Source organism: Nerophis ophidion, linkage group LG06 (assembly GCF_033978795.1).
Source record: "Nerophis ophidion isolate RoL-2023_Sa linkage group LG06, RoL_Noph_v1.0, whole genome shotgun sequence".
NCBI classification, from domain to species: Eukaryota; Metazoa; Chordata; class Actinopteri; order Syngnathiformes; family Syngnathidae; genus Nerophis; species Nerophis ophidion.
In genome coordinates, this window is record NC_084616.1 from 42,956,295 (window position 1) to 42,983,877 (window position 27,583).

Below are 27,583 nucleotides of genomic sequence, written 5' to 3' on the forward strand. Positions count from 1 at the left end.
TCATGACAAAGAAGAAAAAAAAAAAAACAAAGAAAGAAAAAAAAAGGATCCCCCCCGGGGTCCGGGACAAATTATTAAGCGTTGACCTGTCCGCGGATACAAAAAGGTTGGGGACCACTGCTCTATAGGGTTCATATATGTTTATAAATCTGACTGTGATGAGGTCAGTGCCTCACCAGCCATGAACCTCACCGCTCGTCACTGATACATATATATATATATATATATATATATATATATATATATATATATATATATATATATATATTATATATATATGTACACACACACACACATATATATATATACACATTCACAGCCTGACCCCTGGCCACATTTTTTCCAATGCATTCATGCCGCCCTTCTCGCAGAGTGGACAATCTTGTCAAAGCACACACTACAAATGAACTCAAAATCTTTTTTTTTTTTTGTTACTTTATGGAGGCGACATTACAAGTAAAGCAGATAAAATGAAGTCACCGAGGTGGAAATATAAGGAGAAGAAGGAAAGTTCAGACTGTGTGACCATGTCAGCGCCGATTCCAGTTTTATTGAAATGGTTTCAATAAATATTTCATTCGGTCAGAGTCCCTAATAAAAACCTCCTCTGGGTGTCAGAGTGTGGGGAATATGATGTAGTGTCTGTTTGTGCTCATACACCCCCTCTCCCCACTTTCTGTATGTGCGTGTGTGCGTGTGTGTGTGTGCGTGTGTGTGTGTGTGTGTGTGTGTGTGTGTGTGTGTGTGTGTGTGTGTGTGTGTGTGTGTGTGTGTGTGTGTGTCAGTCATGCTAACTCAGGACCATTCAAGCGTTTTGCTGACTCCGGAATCACAATCACAATTGCTTTCATAGTCCTGTGCAGAGGAAGGCCGTGCATACCATTGTGGAAAGGCTGGTCACACACACACACACACACACACACACACACACACACACACACACACGCACACACACACACACACACGCACATGCACGCACAGGCACGCACAGGGTCCACATACCAGGCCACTGATTACTTCAACCTATTTGACTCTCACTCATCCTTTGATTCTCTCTGTTTGAGCCTCACTGTCACATGCCACAGAGCTTGTCATTAGCTAAAAGCGACAACAGTGAACACGCGAAACACTATTGCAGTGTCACGGTGCCACCGCTTCACTTGGTACCTCTTCTAAGGAGGTTTGTACAAACTGTGCCACCCTTGCAGCTCTCTGGAGCATTTTTTAAAAAGGATTGAAAATGAAAAAGATGGGGGGAACATTTTTTTTAGTATGTATTTTGTTTGAGGACGAACATGACACAAACTTTCCCAATTGTTAGAAAGCCCACTGTTAAATATGTTTAATATGAGTATTTGGCGAACATCGTTTTGTCGTACTAATTTTGGCGGTTCTTGAACTCACCTGTGACACAACAGTTTGTTTACATGTAAAATCTTCCACTCCTTCTTTGTGTCTTTTTGTCCACCAAACATTTTGTGCTGTGCCTGAATGCACAAAGGTGCGCTTTGCTGATGTCATTGACTTGTGTGGAGTGCTAATCAGGCACATTTGGTCAGTGCATAACTGCAAGCTAATCAATGCTAACATGCTATTTAGGCTAGTTGTATGTACATATTGCACCATTATGCCTCTTGTGTAGGTATATTTGAGCTCATTTGTATATAATTTAATTGTCTCATGACAAATTATCTGTGTGTAACATTGGCTGCATTTCTTGTTTGTGTGCCATGTGGTTGCAAACCACATCTACACCTTTGGGCATTAAAAAAAGCCAGTCTCTTCCAGAATGGAAGAGACTGGCTTTTTTTAATGCCCCAAAGGTGTAGCTGTTGGTTTGCAACACATGGCACACAAACAAGAAATGCAGCCAATGTTACACACAGATAATTTGTCATGAGACAATTAAATTATACTACAAATGAGCTCAAATATACCTACACAAGAGGCATAATGGTGCAATATGTACATACAACTAGCCTAATAGCCATGTTAGCCATTGATTAGCTTGCAGTTATGCACTGACAAATGCTGCCTGATCTAGCACTCACACAAGTCAATGACCATCAGCTAAAGCGCACCCTCTGACTGGTTTGGTCTCCTCTAGTAACCAATACTACTGTAGTATTGATCTTTTTAGTTTATTTCGACATTTTAATGCTTGAAATCCTTCATTTAGGACCAAAAAAATGCTGAATATGCCTTAAAAAATACAAAAACAACAAAAAAAATCAGCGCTGTAATGAAGCTGCAATGTTTGAAGTATGATGTATCGAGGTGCAACTGCATTGGAGTTCTGCTTGCAAGTTTTCATAGCTCCCATCAATTTGTTGTTCTTTATTTTCGGTCAAGAAAAGTATATTTGACAGCATTTTTACCATCATGCATTAATTAAATGTAAATGTACAGTGACATCTAGGATGAAACCCAACGCTTTTCATCCAACTTGTCAGAGCTTGAAAGGCGTTGGAAAGCGGAATGGGCAAAATTGCCCAAAGATAGTTGTGCCAAGCTTGTATTCAAAAGTACTTGAGGCTGTAATTGCTGCCAAAGGTGCATCAACCAAGTATTAAGCAAATGATGTGAATACTTATGTACATGTTATTTTTGTTTTGTTTTAATTTTCATAAATTAGCAAAAATATAAAAAATAAACAATTCACATTGTCAATATAGGGTATTGTCTGTAGAAATTTGAGGACAAAAATGGATTTATTCCATTTTGGAATAATGTTGTACATAACAAAGTGTAAAAAGTAAATACTTTTCCAAATGTACTGTAACTGAATGATTAATATGCCCATCCCTGGTAACTTCACTAGAATCCAACTTTTGAGCATCATCTTTTTAAAGGGTTTAGAATTCTGGAACGTTTGGCCTTGTTAGAGGTCTACTGTACACCTAATTGAGAAACCCTCGAGTTTCCAAGTCAATGAATATGTATGTGAAAGGGAAAATGGGAAGGGCTGCTTCTTCCTACTCCTTTTTGGACATGTTGGATTGTGAATTTGTAAACAGGAGATTATTCCAATGCAACTTTGAATGTGTAATTAAAACAGACTAAACTAAAAAACACAATTGGGGCACATGCATAAAGTGGTTATCTGGGAATTTACCGTATATCATTTCGTGCCAAACCATATTAGGGTTAGTTGGCCTTGAAAGAGGTTGCTGTGAGATTACTAAATTCCATTCTCATTGTAGCCATCTGGTTGCCTTGCAGACGGGAGCAAAAGCAGTAATAAATACAGTACTTGGTCGTTTTGACATGGTAAATAGTGGGGTAGGATCAGTTACAGGATTACCAAGGTTATACAATAAACACATTGGAGTGGCGCATAGACCAAGGAAAGAATCATAAAATCCTTCTAAGAATCACAAAGGTACTACCTACTACACGGGTGTCAAACTCCTTTTAGCTCAGGGGCCGTGTAGAGGAAAATCTATTCCCAAGTGGGCCGTAATGGTAAAAGTATGGCATGATAACTTACAAATAAAGACAACTCCAGGTTGTTTTCTTTGTTTTACATTGACCAAAAATAGAACAAGCACATTATGAAAACGTACAAATCACCAATAATCCTCTGGACATATCAAGTTTGTTGAGAATTCTGAAAAAATTGGTGCAGCTTCAAAAACACAATGAGCTTGGACTTCGTCTCAGTGTAGTTACAAAGCCAGGATTAAACTTTAAGTCACAGTCTTTCTGGATTGAATGCAGTGCTTAACTCAACAAACCGTAAGAAACGGAGGTAAAAACGATTCAAGAGGGTTAAATTCACGTTTCTAGTGTTTGACAGAGACATTTTGGGGCAAGGAGGGTGCCAAATGACGATGTGTTCAAAGCCGATGACATAAAACGGCAGGTTTTAAGTTTCTTGTGGGTCAAGGAGGAGGAGGAGCTACAGTCACCCTTTACTATGTACCTTTTGCTTGTCCCCGGTACAAACCGTTTGTTTGCCTAACAGAATTGCTATTGTGACATCCAGTGGACACATTTGGAACAGCAGTTTCTTACGTTTAAAAATAAAAAGCAACTAATTTTTATACCTGACAAACTCATCATGCGGGCCGGAAAAAACCTGTTGCGCAGGCCTTACGTTTGACACCCCTGACCTACAAGGACCAGGAAGTAGTCCACCAACTTAAAATAAAGATCGACCAACCACTTGTAGTTATATACGATCACTAGGGGTGTAACGGTACGTGTATTTGTATTCAACCGTTTCGGTACGGGGGTTACGGTTCGGTGCAGAGGAGTACCGAACGAGTTCCACACGAACATGTGAAGTAGCCGCCTATTCTAAAGTCTTAACAAGCTGCTCCGCTCCGTTCTGCCTCTGTCTCCTGCACAGCACCCTGCATTGTCCCTCACACACAACCATCTGATTGGTTACAACAGTAGCGATAACAAGCCAATCAGCAGTGCGTATTTGGAGCACATCTAGTCAGCGCTTTAGCCTCGAGCAGATAAGTCTTTAGCAGGGGAGCAACGGACTCTCCCCAAATTATACGAAAAACTTCCAAGTCAACTACTTTCTAAACATCACTATGAGCCCGTTGACCTTCTAGAAACAAACTGCGGCTCAGCTCACTCGCAGTCCTGGCTTTAGGTGAAGGCTAGTTAGCTTTTAGCGTAACGTTAGCTCTTTTTGTGGTGTGTGCGTGTGTGTGTGCGTCTGTGTGTGTGTGTGAGTGTGTGTGTGTGTGTGTGTGTGTGTGTGTGTGTGTGTGTGTGTGTGTGTGTGTGTGTGTGTGCGTGTTACGGACAGTGATGATTGAGGTATGTTGAAGCAGCAAAAAAGGACATTATGTTAAATGAAGAGTTTCTGTCTCTGATAATGTATATAATAATGTAAGTGCATCATAAAGCCTACATGAACTCCATGGTTTTTAGGGTTGAATAATCTCTCCTATTGCTATTGTACTATTTTTCAGCTATAGTTACATTAATCATTAGTAATGTAGCAGCCTAGTTTTGAATGGCAGGGTCCCTGCTATCACCTGTTGATACAAATATAACATTAACATAATAAAAAATCAACTACAGGCTTCCCCAATGCTGTAATAAATCAAGCATGATGAGTTGACTTGAAACTGTTTAATGTTACACTTTTTATATGTAGAAGAAAAGTTGTGTCATTTGTTTTCATCTAAGCAACAACTTGAGGCAGTTATATGTGGATTAACGTGGGCAGAATTATTATAGTGTTACCAATGTTAAAAGGATCAAGCCATTGTTTACAAATTAGGTAAATAAATAACCAAAAAATTTACATTTTGTTGTTTTCTTACTGTACCGAAAATGAACCGAACCGTGACCACTAAACCGAGGTACGTACCGAACCGAAATTTTTTTGTACCGTTACACCCCTAACGATCACCATACTGTTCCTTCAAAAAATATCTAATCGCATGTCCGCGTCCATTGACACAAGCATGACGGTCTGAATATGTAAATTGAAAGTAATCAAACCTTTGCACCGTGCACACACACGTGCACAAAAGGCAGGCCTGTAATAAAAAACAGGGAGCGAGATAAGGAATTCAAATGGAGCGCATCATTCCGCAACTTATCGGAGGCAGCGAGGACCACCAGGCAACAAAGCTTCAGCTCTTCAGTCATGTCCTATCAAGGCAGATATCATTTGTTGGGGAGGATATATGAGCTGGGTGGGGCCTGAGTATATAAACACTGGGCCTTCTCTCTGGTACTGGAGTCAGTGCATTACTCGAGCAGCAGTCAGCACTGTTTGATTAAGGTATTCAAATAAAGGAGCAGACAATTGTGTTCCCTTCAACCAAAGGGAGCATGACACAAAATATCCCCTGCACAGTTACAAGACAAATACATGAATCTGGCCCTTTCTGAAAAAGAAAAAGAAAAAGCTTTTTTTTTTTTTCTGGGGTGGCGCATCACATGAGTAATACATGTAAGCAATGCAGCCCGTGAGGCAGCAGACAGCATTAACAAATGACACAGTTTCATATTATCAGAGCTCAAAAGCTGCTGTGAAACTATTATTCTGTATAAATTCTACCCGGCGGGGCGAGCGAGCGCCATGGAGATAAAAAGACATAAATGCATAGTGAAAATGAAGTGTGCGCTGAAAAGTAGTGAAGTAGAAATCTTCAGAGTTATTTATGGATCGTTCTGAATCATCTCATCCTGCACTTGAAGTAGCCTCCACTGTTCATTTTATGCTTCTTTTCTCCTGCACTCAATTGCAATACATCATAAAGGCAATGTTATTATTATTACCAAAGGGGGGGTTGTGTTTTCATTATGCGTATATTGATTTACAGTAAATCTTGCAGAGGGTTGGAGCATGTACTGAAGAAGGAACAATTATGTTTCTGTTTAAATACGCATAACCAGTATGGAGAGCTATTGTTGGTAGGGTTATATTCGATAGTCGATAAGTAAACTAACTGAACGATAAATGAAAATTTAGTCGGTAACTTCTCCAGCGTCGGTAATTGCCAAATGTCACGGCTGCAAGAGGCAGAGCACTAACTCTACTACATGCACTTAAACAGTAATGATAACCTCTGTAAGGTTAGTATTACCATATTAAATTGAAATGATTAAAAAACTTTGATCGATAACTGCACGTTGATCAATTTATTAAAGGATTAGCGTTAGTTTGCTAGCTTAAATGCTAACATGAACGAGAGACATTAACGGCTTTTCCCAATAGGAATGGTCAGACCCCAGTCTAACCTTGTATAAACACATTACGATCTAAACAACTAGGATACAGTATTCACATTAAGGCTGGGCGATAAATTGATATACCCGATTTATCGCGGGTTTGTGCGATATAGAAAATGACTGTATCGTGATATTCGAGTATACGTTCTCACGCAGTTGCTTTTAGCTGCGGGTATTACACTACGGGCTTGTATCACTCTTTCTTGTCTCTCGTTCTCACAGACAGCAAGCGCACCTTCTTACACACGTCATATACTGTCACGTCATACGTCACATACGTCTACGCCCTCGCGGAGCAGAAAGGTAGGAGCATGGGTAACGTTAGCTGTGATGCTAGCAGGAGTGTTGCGAGTGGTAATACAAGAAGAAGAATGTGCAAATCGGGTAAACAATGAAGGAAGAATTAATTCCCAAGAAAAACCGCAGGGGCTCCATCGTCTGGCGGTGGTTTGACTTCAAGTGGGAATATGTCGAAGAGACAACCGTAATTTGTCAACTGTGGTGGTAAAGTGTTGCTACAAAAAGTAGCATTACTGCTAATATCTAACATCATTTGAGAAGTCACCTGCTAGAGAATGAAGAGTGCTTACTCCGCATTTCAACATCTCCATTCGGTGCCACACCCCACAAAATCATGCACAAAAGTGCACTTTATTTGTTTTAAACTATTGTAGTGGTGTTCTGTACAAAAAGTGCACTTTAGTGTTGTGTTGACATGTCATCTTAGTGACATCATGCACAAAAGTGCACTCATAGTTTGTTTTAAAATGTCCCTGACAATCTTGCACTTACTGTTTTGGAAATTACATGAATGTGTGTGCCAGAATCATCATACTGCTGTGATTATATGTATCAAGTGTTCATTCAAGGCTAAGGCAAAACATCGAGATATATCGTGTATCGCGATATGGCCTAAAAATAGAGGTATTAAAAAAAGGCCATATCGCCCAGCCCTTATTCACATTGAACATAACCGTACAACAGGAAATTAACTTGCGTTTCTTCACATAAACCGGAAGTGAAGCAAACTGACCAACCAATTTGCATTCATTAAAAAAACATTCTACAATGTTTACAGTTAAAATGGAAGAAGATAAACATATTCAAACACACAAATAAAAATTATATCAATCAATCAATCAATGTTTATTTATATAGCCCTAAATCACTAGTGTCTCAAAGGGCTGCACTAACCACGACGACATCCTCGGTAGGCCCACATAAGGGCAAGGAAAACTCACACCCAGTGGGACGTCTGTGACAATGATGACTATGAGAACCATGGAAAGGAGGAAAGCAATGGATGTCGGGCGGGTCTAACATGATACTGTGAAAGTTCAATCCATAATGGATCCAACACAGTCGCGAGAGTCCAGTCCAAAGCGGATCCAACACAGCAGCGAGAGTCCTGTTCACAGCGGAGCCAGCAGGAAACCATCCCAAGCGGAGGCGGATCAGCAGCGCAGAGATGTCCCAGCCCATACACAGGCAAGCAGTACATGGCCACCGGATCGGACCGGACCCCCTCCACAAGGGAGAGTGGGACATAGGAGAAAAAGAAAAGAAACGGCAGATCAACTGGTCTAAAAAGGGAGTCTATTTAAAGGCTAGAGTATACAAATTAGTTTTAAGGTGAGACTTAAATGCTTCTACTGTGGTGGCATCTCAAACTTTTACCGGGAGGGCATTCCAGAGTACTGGAGCTCGAAATGAAAACGCTCTATAGCCCACAGACTTTTTTTGGGCTTTGGGAATCACTAATAAGCCGGAATCCTTTGAACGCAGATTTCTTGCCGGGACATATGGTACAATACAATCGGCAAGATAGGATGGAGCTAGACCGTGTAGTATTTTATACGTAAGTAGTAAAACCTTAAAGTCACATCTTAAGTGCACAGGAAGCCAGTGCAGGTGAGCCAGTACAGGCGTAATGTGATCAAACTTTCTTGTTCTTGTCAAAAGTCTAGCAGCCGCATTTTGTACCAACTGTAATCTTTTAATGCTAGACATGGGGAGACCCGAAAATAATACGTTACAGTAGTCGAGGCGAGACGTAACAAACGCATGGATAATGATCTCAGCGTCTTTAGTGGACAGAATGGAGCGAATTTTAGCGATATTATGGAGATGAAAGAAGGCCGTTTTAGTAACGCTTTTAATGTGTGACTCAAAGGAGAGAGTTGGGTCGAAGATAATACCCAGATTCTTTACCGTGTCGCCTTGTTTAATTGTTTGGTTGTCAAATGTTAGAGTTGTATTATTAAATAGAGGTCGGTGTCTAGCAGGACCGATAATCAGCATTTCCGTTTTTTTGGTGTTGAGTTGCAAAAAGTTAGTGGACATCCATTGTTTAATTTCATTAAGACACGCCTCCAGCTGACTACAATCCGGCGTGTTGGTCAGCTTTAGGGGCATGTAGAGTTGGGTGTTATCAGCATAACAGTGAAAGCTAACACCGTATTTGCGTATGATGTCACCTAGCGGCAGCATGTAGATGCTGAAGTGTGCAGGGCCAAGGACCGAACCCTGGGGAACTCAACACGCTACCTTAACGTAGTCCGAGGGCACATTGTTATGGGAGACGCACTGCATCCTATCAGTAAGATACGAGTTAAACCAAGACAGGGCTAAGTCTGACATACCAATTCGTGTTTTGATACGAAATATTATGATCGACGGTATCGAAAGCAGCGCTAAGATCGAGGAGCAGCAACATAGATGACGCATCAGAATCCATTGTTAGCAATAGATCATTAGTCATTTTTGCGAGGGCTGTCTCCGTGGAGTGATTTGCCCTGAAACTGGATTGAAAGGTTTCACATAGATTGTTAGACGCTAAGTGTTCATTTAACTGCTCCGCAACAATTTTTTCGAGGATTTTTGAAATAAAGGGAAGGTGAGACACCGGTCGGTAGTTTACCATGAGGTCAGGATCGAGGTTAGGTCTTTTAAGAAGAGGATGAATAACCGCTTTTTTGAATGCTAGGGGAACAGTGCCCGAGGAAATTGATAAGTTTATAATATTTAGCACTGATGGACCTAATAATACAAAGAGCTCCTTGATCAGTTTCCCAGGAAGAGGGTCAAGTACACATGTTGTTTGTTTTATTCCATTTACAAGTTGTAACAATTCCTCTAATGTTATTTCCTCAAAACGAGAGAAACTATTTTGGAGGGTGGTATCCGACGTATATACAATCGTATCAGTGTTAATAGAACCCAGTTGTAGCTGGGACGCATTGTCTTTAATCTCCTTTCTAATAATGACTTCAATTTTCTTACTAAAGAATTGCATAAAGTCATCAGCTGAGTGGGTGTAGCTACTGGAAGGGGTCCCTTGTTGGGTTAGCGATGCTACCGTACTAAACAAAAATTTAGGATCGTTTTTATTACGGTGGATGAGATTTGAGTAATATTTAGCTTTAGCTAAGGTAAGCATGCGTTTATAAGTTATTAAACCATCACTCCATGCTTGATGGTGCACCTCAACTTTAGTCGTGCGCCATTTGCGTTCCAGCTTTCTACATAATAATTTCTGAGCTCTAGTTTCTTCTGTAAACCACGGGGTACGCTTTTTTGGAGCCTTTTTTAACTTTAGCGGTGCTATGTTATCAATGGTTTCACGCAGGGCGTCGTTAAAGTTGTTAGTGAGGTTATCAATAGAGCCCACATACATTGGGAATGGTGCCATTACCGAGGGCAGTAGGTCAGCAAGAGTTGTTGTTGTGGCCGTATTAATGTTGCGGCTGCTATGGCAGTTATTATTATTATTAGTTTGACGAACATGCGTCTGAACCTCGAATTTTATAAGGTAATGATCGGACAATACTTTAGTATACGGGAGTATCCTAACTTTGGAGACGGTGATACCTCTGACAAGCACTAGGTCTATCGTATTACCGTTGCAATGCGTGGGCTCATTTATTATTTGTGTAAGACCACAGCTATCAATTATAGTCTGGAGCGCTACGCACGGTGGGTCCGATGGGGTATTCATATGGATATTAAAGTCCCCCATTATGATTATATTATCGGCGTGTGTCACTAGATCAGCAACGAACTCTGAGAATTCATTGATAAAGTCCGAATAGGGCCCTGGGGGGCGGTAGATAACAGCCAGGTGTAGAGGCAGCGGTGTGACAAACCTTATAGTAAGCACCTCAAACGATTTATATTTATTATTTATGTTAGGACTAAGGTTAAAGTTTTCGTTGTATATTAGTGCGACCCCCCCACCCCTTTTAAGAGGACGGGCAATAGGCGCATGTGTAAAGTTAGGAGGACATGCCTCATTTAGCGCAAAAAAGTCGTTTGGTTTAAGCCAGGTTTCGCTGAGACCGATGACGTTAAGATTGTTGTCTCTGATGATATCATTAACTAACAACGTTTTGAGAGACAATGATCTTATGTTTATGTTTTTTGATCAAATTATCCGTAGTAATGATTGCTATGATTGGGTATAAAAACAGCTTCCCAAAAAATGCTCAGTCTTTCTCAAGAAAGGATGAGGCAAGGTACACCCCTTTGTCCACAACTGCATGTGCGAATAGTCAAACAGCTTAAGAACAACATTTCTCAAAGTGCAATTGCAAGAAATGTAGGGATTTCAACATCTACGGTCCATAATATCATCAAAAGGTTCAAAGAATCTGGAGAAATCACTCCACGTAAGCGGCATGGCCGGAAACCAACATTGAATGACCGTAACCTTCGATCCCACAGATGGCAATGTATCAAATCTCTGAAGGGTATCACCACATGGGCTCAGGAACACTTGAGAAAATCACTGTCACTAAATACAGTTTGTCGCTACATCTGTAAGTGCAAGTTAAAGCTCTACTATGCAAAGCGAATGCCATTTATCAACAACATCCAGAAACGTCACCGGCTTTTCACGGCCCGAGATCATCCAAGATGGACTGATGCTAAGTGGAAAAGTGTCCTGTGGTCTGTCGAGTCCAGTCCACATTTCAAATTGTTTTTGGAAATATTCGACCTTGTGTCATCCGGACCAAAGGGGAAGCGAACCATCCAGACTGTTATTTACGCAAAGTTCAAAAGCCAGCATCTGTGATGGTATGGGGGTGTATTAGTGCCCAAGGCATGGGTAACTTACACATCTGTTAAGGCACCATTAATGCTGAAAGGTACACGCAGGTTTTGGATCAACATATGCTGCCATCTAAGCGCCGTCTTTTTCATGGACGCCCCTGCTTATTTCAGCAAGACAGTGCCAAGCCACATTCAGCATGTGTTACAACAGCGTGGCTTCATAGTAAAAGAGTGCGGGTACTTTCCTGGCCCGCCTGCAGTCCAGACCTGTCTTCCATCGAAAATATGTGGCGCATTATTAAGCGTAAAATACAACAGCTGAGACCCCGGACTGTTGAACAACGCCAAAAAAACGGAAATGCTGATTATCGGTCCTGCTAGACACCGAACTCTATTTAATAATACAACTCTAACATTTGACAACCAAATAATTAAACAAGGCGACACGGTAAAGAATCTGGGTATTATCTTCGACCCAACTCTCTCCTTTGAGTCACACATTAAAAGCGTTACTAAAACGGCCTTCTTTCATCTCCGTAATATCGCTAAAATTCGCTCCATTCTGTCCACTAAAGACGCTGAGATCATTATCCATGCGTTTGTTACGTCTCGCCTCGACTACTGTAACGTATTATTTTCGGGTCTCCCCATGTCTAGCATTAAAAGATTACAGTTGGTACAAAATGCGGCTGCTAGACTTTTGACAAGAACAAGAAAGTTTGATCACATTACGCCTGTACTGGCTCACCTGCACTGGCTTCCTGTGCACTTAAGATGTGACTTTAAGGTTTTACTACTTACGTATAAAATACTACACGGTCTAGCTCCATCCTATCTTGCCGATTGTATTGTACCATATGTCCCAGCAAGAAATCTGCGTTCAAAGGACTCCGGCTTACTAGTGATTCCCAAAGCCCAAAAAAAGTCTGCGGGCTATAGAGCGTTTTCCGTTCGGGCTCCAGTACTCTGGAATGCCCTCCCGGTAACAGTTCGAGATGCCACCTCAGTAGAAGCATTTAAGTCTCACCTTAAAACTCATTTGTATACTCTAGCCTTTAAATAGGCTCCCTTTTTAGACCAGTTGATCTGCCGTTTCTTTTCTTTTTCTTCTATGTCCCACTCTCCCTTGTGGAGGGGGTCCGGTCCGATCCGGTGGCCATGTACTGCTTGCCTGTGTATCGGCTGGGGACATCTCTGCGCTGCTGATCCGCCTCCACTTGTGATGGTTTCCTGCTGGCTCCGCTGTGAACAGGACTCTCGCTGCTGTGTTGGATCCGCTTTGGACTGGACTCTCGCGACTGTGTTGGATCCATTGTGGATTGAACTCTCACAGTATCATGTTAGACCCGCTCGACATCCATTGCTTTCCTCCTCTCTAAGGTTCTCATAGTCATCATTGTCACCGACGTCCCACTGAGTGTGAGTTTTCCTTGCCCTTATGTGGGCCTACCGAGGATGTCGTGGTGGTTTGTGCAGCCCTTTGAGACACTAGTGATTTAGGGCTATATAAGTAAACATTGATTGATTGATTGATTGATTGAACGACTGAAGCTCTACATAAAACAAGAAGGGAAAGAATTCTACTTTCAAAGCTTCAACAATTAGTTTCCTCAGTTCCCAAACATTTATTGAGTGTTGTTAAAAGAAAAGGTGATGTAACACAGTGCTGAAATTGCCCTTTCCTAACTACTCTGGCATGTGTTGCAGCCAAGAAATTCTAAGTTAATTATTATTTGCAAAAAAAAAAACAGTTTATGAGTTTGAACATAAAATATCTTGTCTTTGTATTGCATGCAATTGAATATGGGTTGAAAAGGATTTGCAAATCATTGTATTCCGTTTATATTTACATCTAACACAATTTCCCAACTCATATGTAAACGGGGTTTGTATATCACAATATAGATTTTAGGCCGTATCACGCATCCCTAATTGCTGCATACTTTGGATATATCTTGATTAATGCATGACTGGCAATAAATGGGTTAAAGCCTGATGTGGCCCTCTCTACAGGAGCACAGTTTTGTGCTGATCCAAATTATGATGAGAAATGAAAGATCAAAGTGTGAGAATAAGTGTTTAATACTCTTTTCATCCAAAATGCTTCTATTGAAAAAGGAAGGTGGGTGGATAAAAAGAGTCACTTCCAATCTACAGTAACAGCATGCATGCAAATCATTATGAATGAAAGCAGCTGCTGCATTAAAATGAGTAGTGGGACGGAGTCAGAAAGCATGGCGGCAGGCAGTGGAGCACGTGCTCGCTGTCACATAAACTTGCTAATTACTTGAAAGTGGGCCTGCGGTCGCATCAGCCCTGCGTCCACGCCACGGAGAGCAGGTCTGCAAATAAACACGCTGTAAAACTGAAATACGGGTACTTGCTCGCTTGATCCAATTAGGCTCATCCCTGTTGTGCGCATGTATGTATTCATGCAATGCTACGTGTTGGTGTGCTCAACAAATTGACTGTCAATATTAGCTCATAGAAACCATCTGTAAGCCACATGAATATGCAAGGCTCGTACCGTAGCTTATAAAACATCCCAAAGGCTAAAAGACTAACGAATTTAACAGTGTTACCATTATGTGTTGCTATGATGCCCACACCTGTGGCCTTATTCTGCTCTTTCATCAACCCTTGAGTAGTGTTAGTCCATTCCAGAGGCTTTGTTTCCAGTATTCATGCACTCAACATATTCTTGGGATTATCCAACATGCAGGATGATCCTAAATCAGTTGACCCACAAAAAAGAAGACGCCGACAAACGAGCGATTTCACTGAAAATATGTACCCAACCAAACACTTTCTTATCCATGACGGCTCATACGCCTGATCTTTACCGCCACCTTACTTACTGGAATGTTCCGTTGGGTTACACTTTCCATTGCCCACACAGTCACACCGATCGTGTTGTGTATCGTTCTTCTTGATGTGAAAAGTGAATGTAGTCTTCAGGAGAGGGTCGGGTGTACAGTTGTATCGGCGCGGACGACCCCAAAAATGACACTGCAGCCGGGGTGAGTGACAACACAGTGCACAATTGTCTTTCAATTAATTTAAATTCTTATTACTTTTATTGGATAGTAGTCTGTTTATTTCAATCCTTAGTTTTATCTTTATTACCTCTTGTGTAATTTATTTTTACCCCATATATGTTACCACTACCACACCTTAAGTTGGACTCCTTAATCTCGTTATATGTAAATATAATGACAATAAAGTCCATTCTATTCTACAAACATTTGTATTCTATTATTTGGTTGTATTGGCGCGGGTCACTGCTTTAGGCACACCTGCACGCTCTGAAAGATCATGCTCCGGCAAAGAATACACCGGAACTCTTTCTCATATGAGAAACTGAGCACTCCTATCTTTGTAAAGGTACAAGTTTTAATTAATATCTTGTATTGGATCGCATTAGATCAGTGGTGTCAAACTTGTTTTCATTAAGGACCATATCGCAGTTAAAATATAGGAATATTAAGTCATGATATCATTACAAAATGGCCTGTGCATTTGAGTATTAATTTTTTTAATGTACAAATTCATCTATAACTTGCTTTGAAATCATAGGTCAGGCTGACAAGCAGATATTTAAGTATTTATTTTTATTTCAACAAAAAAAATGTATGTATGTGTTGCATGTTCAGATAACATTAAAGTTACAGAACACGCAATTCCATGCAGCACATTAAATTTGTATGTCAAATTTGAAAGAATAAATACATTTCCAGTCATCCTTCGCCACATCATGCTTCAAACATTGCGGCTTTACCACATCGAACAATCTTTTTATGGACAGAATTTCTAGGCGCAGCCAAGGCGTTGAGGGGTTCCGGTTTGGTGGCCACGGGATTAGGTCTCTGCTTTTTGCAGATGATGTAGTCCTGATGGCTTCATCTGGCCGGGATCTTCAGCTCTCACTGGATCGGTTCGCAGCCGAGTGTGAAGCGACCGGAATGAGAATCAGCACCTCCAAGTCCGAGTCCATGGTTCTCGCCCGGAAAAGGGTGGAGTGCCATCTCCGGGTTGGGGAGGAGACCCTGCCCCAAGTGGAGGAGTTCAAGTACCTAGGAGTCTTGTTCACGAGTGGGGGAAGAGTGGATCGTGAGATCGACAGGCGGATCGGTGTGGCGTCTTCAGTAATGCGGACGTTGTATCGATCCGTTGTGGTGAAGAAGGAGCTGAGCCGGAAGGCAAAGCTCTCAATTTACCGGTCGATCTACGTTCCCATCCTCACCTATGGTCATGAGCTTTGGGTCATGACCGAAAGGATAAGATCACGGGTACAAGCGGCCGAAATGAGTTTCCTCCGCCGGGTGGCGGGGCTCTCCCTTAGAGACAGGGTGAGAAGCTCTGCCATCCGGGAGGAGCTCAACGTAAAGCCGCTGCTCCTCCACATCGAGAGGAGCCAGATGAGGTGGTTCGGGCATCTGGTCAGGATGCCACCCGAACGCCTCCCTAGGGATGTGTTTAGGGCACGTCCAGCTGGTAGGAGGCCACGGGGAAGACCCAGGACACGTTGGGAAGACTATGTCTCCCGGCTGGCCTGGGAACGCCTCGGGATCCCCCGGGAAGAGCTAGACGAAGTGGCTGGAGATGGGGAAGTCTGGGGTTCCCTGCTTAGGCTGCTGCCCCCGCGACCCGACCTCGGATAAGCGGAAGATGATGGATGGATGGATGGATACATGTATATATATATATATATATATATATATATATATACATATATATATATATATATATATATATATATATATATACACATATATATACATACATACATATATACACACACACACACATATATATACCGTATTTCCTTGAATTGCCACCGGGGCGGTATTTAATTTAAAACCTCTTCTCAGTCCTGCGCTTACCAAAGGCATGCGGTAAAAGTAAGCATGCGCTAATTATTTTAAAACCTCTTTTCACTTTGGCACTTACCAAAGGTATGCAGTAAAAATTTGAGTGTGATGTAAGCTTGGACCTTAAATCCTACTGAATAGCTCTTAATCTTCTTCCCTTTATGCGATTTCAAATTAGCGGTATTGAAATCAGCCTCCTCCATTTTGAAAATGATGACAGGGGAAGTGTCACTCGTGACGTCACGAGTTTTACCATGCGGTATTACTAAGCATGCGCTAATTATTTTGGGAAGCGAGTTTGACCCGGCAGTAATTCAAGGCAGGCGCATTCTATATGCTCTCCGGCCCCCATCTTACTATAAAAGTTTATTGTTAGCACGGCTCACAAGTTTTACATGAAGGGTTGCTTGACAGCGTTGTGTGCGGAGCTGAAGGAATCTACCAATCACGGTGTGGTAAGTCTGGTACAGCCCGTACGGGACTAATTGTGCTACCGTAACTGTAAACTCCACAGCGAGCCCCCCACACCGAGCCCCCCCACTCAAAAAACGTTCTGGGTTGCCTACCCCTGCGTTAGTGGAAAAGCGGCAAATGAGCGAAAGCGACAGAAACGCCATGGAGACGAGAGTTTTCTTACGTGCCTGGCTGCAGTCACACTGCGACACCTGTCCGTCAGTAATAACAGTACCCGATAACCTGGACCAATTCAAACCGTTATTTGTTTTTTTTATTGTTTAATTTGCATTTCCTCACATTACTTGATTCTCATTTTGTTCATTTATATTTTGATTTTATTTTGTGTTGAAAATAAAAATAAAGACATTAATAATATATATTTTAAGAAATATTTTCTCGCCGCCCAGCCTCACCCAGTCTCTACATCCAGTGTTTCCCAGGTAAATTGAGTTTGAGACCCCTGATATACATACATTTAAAAATTCAAAAAAACTACAATTTTTAGCTTTTTTGTCATTTATTATGTACTTTTGCTCTTTATTTTTACATATTATGGGCCAATAAAACTCGAGCTGCGGGCCAAAAATGTCCCCCGGGCCGCATTTTAGACACCCTGATCTAATTAATGGAAGAAGAGAGCACATCAAGCTGGAGCCTACAACACAGGGGTGTCAAACTCATTTTAGATCGGGGGCCACATGGGGAAAAATCTACTCCCAAGTGGGCCGGACTGGTAAACTCACGGCATGATAACTTAAAAATAAAAACAACTTCAGATTGTTGTCGTTGTTTGAAAATAGAACAAGCACATTCTGAAATTTTACAAATCATAATGTTGTTTTTTTTTAGTCTTACATGTTGCACTTAACACTAAATTGGCCCTAGTGTGTGAATGTGAGTGTGAATGTTGTCTGTCTATCTGTGTTGGCCCTGCGATGAGGTGGCGACTTGTCCAGGGTGTACCCTGCCTTCCGCCCGATTGTAGCTGAGATAGGCGCCAGCGCCCCCCGCGACCCCGAAAGGGAATAAGCGGTAGAAAATGGATGGATGGATGTTGCACTTAATAGTATTCCAACTTTGTCGTTATTTGTATTTTCCGAATAAATTATGTGATAATGTTCATCAGTCAACTCGTTGGTGTTGATTTTCAATCTATCGAGATAAAAGAATTTTATCTAAATCAGATTACATTTTGTTATTCATGTAGTTTGATCATTTTTCTCGACTGATTTTTGAAGATCGTAACTTTATTAACAGAAATAATGTGAATAAATAAACCAAATGATTTTTCTAAATTACTATATTTTTTGCAGTACTTATTATTTATTACTGGCTAGTACCAGGGCTGGGCTTCACGGTGGCAGAGGGGTTAGTGTCTGCCTCACAATACGAAGGTCCTGAGTAGTCAGGGTTCAATCCCGGGCTCGGGATCTTTCTGTGTGGAGTTGCATGTCCTCCCAGTGAATGCGTGGGTTCCCTACGGGTACTCCGGCTTCCTCCCACTTCCAAAGACATGCACCTGGGGATAGGTTGATTGGCAACACTAAATTGGCCCTAGTGTGTGAATGTGAATGTGCATGTTGTCTGTCTATCTGTGTTGCCCCTGAGATGAGGTGGCGACTTGTCCAGGGTGTACCCTGCCTTCCGCCCGATTGTAGCTGAGATAGGCGCCAGCGCCCCCCTCGACCTCAAAAGGGAATAAGCGGTAGAAAAATGGATGGATGGATGGATGGATGTACTTAACATTGTGTGGTTTATTTTGTACATATGTAGGATCATCTACAAAGATACAAATAATTGCTATTGCGACGTCCAGTGGACACATTTAGAACAGCTTCATTAAAAAATTTCAGGTTAATTTTTTTATACTTAGCAAACTCATCCTGCGGGCCAGACAAAACCTGTTCGCGGGCCGTACGTTTGACACCCCTGCTACAACAGGTTCTGTGTAGTTGGGCTGAAGTGTATAATGGGAAATAATTATAGAGGACATGAGAAGGGAAAGTTACACCGAATTTTAAATAATGTGATAGCAAAAGTCACTTTTCGGATCTTGAAAGCGCTCTTTGAGCCGGCGGACGCGAATGAAACGGCGCGTAAAGCAAACTAAAACAACAACAAACAAACAAACAAAACACATGTTTCGGTGGAATTCGCCGTGTAATTTACCTTGTTGGAGTGGTAATAGTCCAGCGAGCTCAAGCAAGTCGGGTCAGCAGGTAGGGAGCATGAACCCACATTGGCCGGGGGTGCAGGGTAAAATCTCACGTCCATCTCAGGTTGAGCGAGCCTGAACGCATCAAATCACTCCCAGCGTGGACTCAAAACTGTTGTCTCGACCGGGAGGAAAAAAAGGAGAAAAGAGAGAGTGGGAGAGAAAGAAAGAAGTTGTCGGTGCACTCCTAAGTGCTGCGGCGATGCTCAGACTGTCATGGATGCACTACACGTGCTGGCAAAAAAAAAAAAACTCGATCCCGGTATTCCACAACAAATCAAGTCAAACGCTCCAAAACTTAACGAGTCTTTGGCTTTTGAATAAGTCTCGGCCTCTTTCTGCGTGCGTCGCTCTGGCTCGGTGCGCTCACACTGGCTTTGTTGTGCACATATTCTCGCACTAGCACAGAAGTGGTCGGACTTCCCTCTCTGCCATGCGACCTCTGCCGATAATACCCGGGAAAGAGGAAAAGAGAAAAAGGGGAGGGGAGATTGCTTGGCTGCCTTGGCAACCGTGTGCTCCTTTCTGCAACTGCGCACTGCTGATTAGCCGCAAATGTAGTGTATAGTGTGTGAGTGTGTGTGAGTGTATATAGTGTGTATACTTTAGTGTGCTGCTGCTGCTGCAGGAAGGCTAAGAATGCCCCTCACTCTCTCTGTGCAATTGTGCCGCTGAAGACTACAGTGTTTTTCAACCTTTTTTTGGAGCCGAGGCACATTTTTATGCGTTGAAAAATACAGAGGCACATCACCAGCACAAATCATTAAAAAATGACACTAAGTTGACAGTAAAAAGTCGTTGTCGCAATTGTTGGATATGACTTTATAGGCCTACTGAAACCCACTACTACCCACCATGCAGTCTGATAGTTTATATATCAATGATGAAATATTAACATTGCAACACATGCCAATACGGCCTTTTTAGTTGACCAAATTGCAATTTTAAATTTCCCGGGAGTTTCTTGTTGAAAACGTCGTGTAATGATGACGTGTACGCAAGACGTCACAGGTTTTTAGGAAGTATGAGCGCTGCACACACACACAGCTAAAAGTCGTCTGCTTTAACGGCATAATTATACAGAATTTTGGACATCTGTGTAGCTGAATCTTTTGCAATTTGTTCAATTAATATTGGAGAAGTCAAAGTAGAAAGATGGAGTTGGGAAGCTTTAGCCCAGGGGTGTCAAACGTACAGCCCGGGGACCGGATCAGGCCCGCGAACAGGTTTTGTCTGGCCCGCGGGATGAGTTTGCTAAGTATAAAAAAATTAACCTGAAATTTTTGAATGAAGCTGTTCTAAATGTGTCCACTGGACGTCGTAATGGCAATTCTTTGTATCTTTGTAGTTGATGCTACATATGTACAAAATAAACCACACAATGTTAAGTACATCCATCCATCCATCCATTTCCTACCGCTTATTCCCTTTTGGGGTCGCGGGGGGCGCTGGCGCCGATCTCAGCTACAATCGGGCGGAGGGCAGGGTACACCCTGGACAAGTCGCCACCTCATCTCAGGGCCAACACAGATAGACAGACAACATTCACACTCACATTCACACACTCGGGCCAATTTAGTACATCAGTCGAAGAAAATTAATCAAACTACATAAATAACAAAATGTTATTTGATTTTGATATAATTCTTTTACCTCGATAGACTGAAAATCAACACCAACGAGTTGACTGATGAACATTGTCACATAATTTATTCAGAAAATACAAATAACGACAAAGATAGAATACTATTAAGTGCAACATGTAAGACTAAAAAAAAAACAACAACATTATGATTTGTAAAATGTCAGAATGTGCTTGTTCTATTTTCAAACAAAGACAACAATCTGAAGTTGTCTTTATTTTTAAGTTATCATGCCGTATTTTTACCAGTCCGGCCCACTTGGGAATGGATTTTTCCCCATGTGGCCCCCGATCTAAAATGAGTTTGACACGCCTGCTTTTGCGTTTAGCCACACAAAAACACAGTGATTCCTTGTTAAAATTCCTGGAGGTGAAACTTTCCTATGGATCAGAGCGCGGTCAAGCCAACATGGATCCCTACCAAATGTCAACCAGCAGTTTTCGGTGAGAAAATTGTGGTTAAAAAGTCAGTTCTTACCAGAGAAAAGCTGAGCTTGTGCCGTCCATAGCTGCCGTCAACTCCCCTGAGACACTGCGCGTCAAGACACCCATGGAGACACCCTTCCGACTATCAGGTACTATTTAACTCACTAAAACACTAGCAACACAATAGAAAGATAAGGGATTTCCCAGAATTATCCTAGAAAACGTGTCTAAAAACATCGAAATTCGTCCCAATGCAATCGCGTTTTTTCTTTATAAACTTTTTTTTTCTTCCTTTTTTTTCTAGTCAGTCGCTTTCAATATCCTCAAACACGAATCTTTCATCCTCGCTCAAATTAATGGGGAAATTGTCGTTTTCTCGGTCCGAATAGCACTTTTTGTTGGTGGCTCCCATTAAAAACAACGTGAATATGTGAGGAGCCATCAAACATGTGACGTCATCGTCTGCGACTTCCGGTAGAGGCGGGGCTTTTCTCTTAGCACCGAAAGTTGCAAACTTTATCGTGGATGTTCTCTACTAAATCCTTTCAGCAAAAATATGGCAATGTCGCGAAATGATCAAGTATGACACATAGAATGGACCTGCTATCCCCGTTTGAATAAGAAAATCTCATTTCAGTAGGCCTTTAAACCAGTCCTGGGTTCAATCCCAGGACTGGTTCAATCCAGATCTTTGTGTGTAGAGTTTGCATGTTCTGGGTGGGTTCCCGCCGGGTATTCTGGCTTCCTACCACCTCCAAAGACATCCACCTGGGGATAAGTTGATTGGCAACACTAAATTGGCCCTGAGTGTGCATGTTGTGCTTCTATCTGTGTTGGCCCTGCGATGAGGTGGCGACTTTTCCAGGGTCTACCCTGCCTTCCGCCCGGATGCAGCCGAGATAGGTTTGAGCGACCCCTCTCCCCCCACGACCCTGGACGGGACAAGCGGTAGAAAATGGATGGATGGATGGACTTTAAACCAGACCTGGCAATTATTTTGACTCGGTGGGGCCAAATTTTGAGGAATAAAGGTGTCTGGGGGCCGATTTATCTATTTTTAGGAACAAAACCTCACAATAAGGTCTGATTGAATGCTAAAAACTTTATAACAGACCGCCTTAAAAAACGGAATGGTATTTTAGTTTGTTTTTTTACTGAATGTCACGTCTGACATTCAGGGAGAATGCAGACGGTAATGCGGCATTCAGGTAAAAACATGATTTATTCTCAAAAATAACACAAAGTACCAAAAAACAGAAAACAAAACAAAAGGAAAAAAGTGCCGATCGCACTGGTGTTCTTATTATATTTTCGGGTTTAAAAAATGTTACTTTGAGCAAACAGCCCCAATAAAACAGACCTGGTAATTATTTTGACTCGGCGGTGGGGGCACATTTTGAGAAATAAATGTGTCTGGGGGCCGGTATATCTATTTTTAGGAACAAAACTTCACAATAATGTCTGATTGAATGCTAAAAACTTTATAACAGACCGCCTCCAAAAAAACAGAATGGGATTTTAGTTTTTTTTTACTGAATGTCACGTTTGGGTCGCATCTATATGCAGGGTCGTTCACCCAGGAATGCAGACGGTAATGCAGCGTTCAGGTAAAAAACTGATTTATTCTCAAAAATAACGCAAAGTACCAAAAAACAGAAAACAAGCAAAAGGAAAAAAGTGCCGATCGGACTGGATGCTAAACTAACACTTGGTATATGTTCTCTCAACCACTAATGGTAACATAATATAGCCGGGGGTGTTCTTGTTATATTTTCTGGTTTAAAAAATGTTACTTTGAGCAAACAGCCCCTATAAAACGCCCGTGTGACTATTTTAGGGAAAGAGAAGAATTAATAACGTGTAACAGCTGAGTTAATATATATTCGTATTCAGTAATAAATCAAATACAACTGACAGAATGCATGATGAAGTAAATAAATAAATGAACATACGATGCATAAATATGGATGAAGAAAAACTTACTAACTGCAGCATGAACAAACAAGACTTACTTGGCAAGGTAACAAAACTTACGTGGACACGGCATGAATCAAACAATGACGCCAGCCAACCGACTGGCAAAAGCAGGCTTAAATAGTGCCTCTGATTAGACACAGGTGAGCGTCCTGTACACCAGAGGCAGGTGAAAACAATAAGCTGCCATGGCAACCAAACCAAACTCAGGAGATGTCAAAACAGGAACTAAACGTGTCCAAAACTAACAAAACATAACTAAACAAAGCATGATCTAGACCACAGATCATGACAATGACAGACCCAGAATGTACATGAAAATAAGAAATGTGGGATTTATAATATTAACTATGACCGATAAAACACTGATTATTGACAACATACAAACGTCACACCCCCTCTCAATCGACATGTTTTACAATCAAGCGAAACGCAACAAAAATGCAACAAAGACAGCCAAATATGAACGTGAAGAGTAAAAAAAACAAAAAAACACACCTACAATCTGAAACATTTGATATGTAATTAAGCTTTAGAACTTTGTTGCAAAACTCTCCCCTTCTGCGTCTGTCCCTGACACTTGCGTTTTAGGCTGGCCGCTCTGCAAACACGCTGTGGAAACGCTCCCCACCCACACTGCTTGGTGCCTCCGTTTGAGCTGCTGTGACTTACATTACCATAGCAACTAATTAGATGACCATAGTAACTAGTATATCATGCAGATTCCAACCATTGAAATACTTTGTATACTTCAAGACTTACGGTCATTAGAAAACATTCCTGCACATCATAATAGCAGCTACAGTGTTGGGGAGGGATGTATATTGTAGCGTCCCGGAAGAGTTAGTACTGCAAAGGTTCTGGGTAATTGTTCTGTTGTGTTTATGTTGTGTTACGGTGCGGATGTTTTCTGAAATGTGTTTGTAATTTTTGTTTGATGTGGGTTCATAGGGTGACGCGTATTTGTAACAGTGTAAAATTTGTTTATACGACCACCCTCAGTGTGATCTGTATGGCTGTTGAAGAAGAATGCTTTACATTCACTTGTGTGTGTAAAACATACTTGCCAACTTTGAGACCTACCATTTCGGGAGGTGGGGGGGCGTGGTCGGGGTGGGGCGGAGGCATGGTTTGGGGACGTGGCTGGGGCGAGGGGCGTGGTTAAGAGGGGAGGAGAAATATTTACAGCCAATTCACCAACTAGAGTATTTCATACCTATGTATATATATAGATATGAAATACTTGACTTTCAGTGAATTCTAGCTATATGTTTTTTTTTTTATATATATATACAGTATAAATAAAATAAATAGTTGAATTTCAGACGGCACCTATCAAATACACAGTAATAAAAACACAGTTGTTCTACTAACTGTACTGTGCTTGCTGGTTACTAAAAAAAAAAACTCTTACCTTTTACTATTTGAGTAACGTCACTTCCGAGTTTCCAGAAGATGGCGCCAGTATGTGCTTTGCCCTGCCATCTCTCGATGTCAGCTCTGGGGTTTTTTATGTTGTTTGAGTCTATTTTCGTCTCTGTCAGCTCACTGCTTGTGTATCACCGCCAAACACTGTTGGATCTTTGCCCCTCTCCCACTGATATGATCAACATCGACGTTGGTTTTTCGACGTCCCAGTCAGCTTTTTCACCTGGCCGGATTCCTGCCTTCCTTTCCCGCCGCGTGGCTTCTCTCACCCGCCACCTGTGGGGCTGTGTGTCGGGCCCCACCTGGATTAGCTGTGCCCTTGGACGTGCTGGCCCCCGCCAGGTTCGGTCTTGTGAACGCAAGATCTTTGCCAAACAAAACGTTTATCCTGAAGGATTTCTTCACTTCCGGGGGACTTGACTTCCTCTGTGTGACGGAAACATGGCTGAGAGCCGGTGAGTCCGCCCCTCTTAATGAACTTCCGCCTCCGGAGGGTTCCTACTTTAATACTCCGCGGTCGTCTGGTCGAAAAGGAGGAAGAATAGCAGTCGTTTTTAAAAATGACTTTAAATGCTGTCAGACCCGCCTGCAATCTTGCTTTTCAAGCTTCAAACTGTGCATGTTTGAGCTGGAGAGGGCGTGGCCTTCAGCTCCGGCTGAATTTCGGGAGATTTTCGGGAGAAAATTTCTTCTGGGAGGTTTTCGGGAGAGGCGCTGAATTTCGGGAGTCTCCCGGAAAATTCGGGAGGGTTGGCAAGTATGGTGTACAATCCGCATATATTATGTGACTGGGCCGACACGCTGTTTGTATGAAGTAAAAGGGGACGTTACGACAGGTTGTAGAGGACGCTTAAGGTAGTGCCTTATAGGCACGCCCCCAATAATGTTGTCCGGATGGAAATCGGGTGAAATTCGGGACAATGGTTGCCCCGGGAGATTTTTGGGATGGGCACTGAAATTCGGGAGTCTCCCGGGAAAATTGGGAGGGTTGGCAATATCGCTCAAAGGAAGACATGAAACTTTCATGTCTTCCTTTGAGCAGATATTTCCCGCATGTACTTTGTTTTAGAAATTAATAATATTTTGGTTGTGTTTATCCTTCTTAGTGGGGACATTGTTGATTGTCATGTCGTGTTAGGATGAACATTGTGGACGCCGTCTTTGCTCCACAGAAAGTCTTTGCTGTCGTCCTGCATTCTATTTTTGTTTACTTTGTAGCCAGTTCAGTTTTAGTTTTGTTCTGCATAGCTTTCCCTAACTTTCATTGACTTTTCTAAGGGGCACTCACCTTTTGTTCATTTTTAGTTCAAGCATTAGACACCTTTTTACCTGCACACTGCCTCCCGCTGTTTGCGACATCTACAAAGCAATTAGCTACCGGCTTCCACCTACTGATATGGAAGAGTATTACACAGTTAATCTGCCAAGCTCTAAACATCATCGACCACTAAACAACAACAGATAATTTGCAGATTATAATTACTGGTTTGCAAAAAATAGGTGTAATTAGATAATCTCCCACGGCACAACAGACTGTATCTCACGGCACAGTAGTGTGCCACGGCACAGTGGTTGAAAAACACTGGACTATATCATTTGCACGGCTTTACAAAGTACTGCTGCACCAGGCAAAGGCTGTCATTAAATCCGTCCCCCCCCCCCACACATCATGGGAATCGAACCTGAAAGACGATAAAAGCTCCGTAAACAGTGTGGACATCTGTGACTTTAAACTGTATTTCTTATGCTGCTCTGCACAGGCTGCTTTTTAAGAGGATAACAAGAAGAGAAAAAAAAAGAATAATTGCATCCATGTATTCATTTTCTACCGCTTATCCCTCTCCGAGTCGCAGGGAGGCTGGAGCCTATCCCAGGTGCACTGGGGCGGAACAAATCGCCACCTCAACGCCGGGCCAACACAGACCACTTTCATGACATTGTTATTCTCAGTCAGCCTAATTTACTTCAAAGGGGTCCCATTGTGATTTTATTCCGACTTTTGAAACAGAGGTTCTTAACCTTTTTGACCTCGGGGGCCCGACTTTCGCACTACAGAGGGGACCGGGCACACTCAAAAATTAACACTGAATAACTATGTATCACCTACTTACAGGCAGCACGGTGAAAGAGGGGTTAGTGCATGTGCCTCATAATACAAAGGTCCTGGGCTCGGCGTCTTTCTGTGTGGAGTTTGCATGTTCTCCAAGTACTCCGGCTTCCTCCCTCCTCAAAAACATGCACCTGGGGATAGGTTGATTGGCAACACTAAAATGGTCCTATAGTGTGTGAGTGTGAATGTTGTCTGTCTATCTGTGTTGGCCCTGCGATGGGGCGGCGACTTGTCCAGGGTGTACCACACCTACCGCCCAAATGCAGCTGAGAAAGGCTCCAGCACCCCCCGCCAGCCCAAAAGGAACATGTGGTAAAGAATTGATGGATGGATGGATGGAACCTACTTACTGTTTAACAGAATAAACCTAAAATAATTAAAACTAAAAATAAATACTAATCAAAAAAGGTACTCATAAAAACTGACAAATATAAATGTACATGCAATTATGCAGTGCTAAAATTAATAAATTCTAACTAAATTATTTACAAATAATGATAATAATAATATTTTCTAAACTCAATTTTTTTTCCATCCGACCACAGAACTTTCCTCCATAAGGTCTTATCTCTGTCCATGTTATGTCAGATGAAACAAAAATTGAGCTGTTTGGCCACAATACCCAGCAATATGTTTGGAGGAGAAAAGAAGAGGCCTTTAATCACAGGAACACCACACCTACCGTCAAGCACATA

At 42.0% G+C, this 27,583-nt stretch overlaps 1 protein-coding gene across 3 annotated transcripts in view; it reads right to left on the bottom strand.

Moving 5' to 3' along the window:
* The window catches only part of LOC133554737 (thymocyte selection-associated high mobility group box protein TOX-like), a 249,231-nt gene extending 229,445 nt beyond the window's left edge, over nucleotides 1-19,786 (bottom strand). The window contains exon 1 of one of the 3 annotated variants that reach the window (XM_061903830.1): nucleotides 19,263-19,786. In XM_061903830.1, coding sequence (XP_061759814.1) covers nucleotides 19,263-19,367 — 105 coding nt within the window. In that variant the 5' untranslated portion in view covers nucleotides 19,368-19,786. The remainder of the gene's footprint in view (nucleotides 1-19,262) is intronic. The other 2 variants (XM_061903831.1, XM_061903829.1) reach the window with 2 other exon arrangements.
* Nucleotides 19,787-27,583: the final 7,797 nt, after the last annotated feature.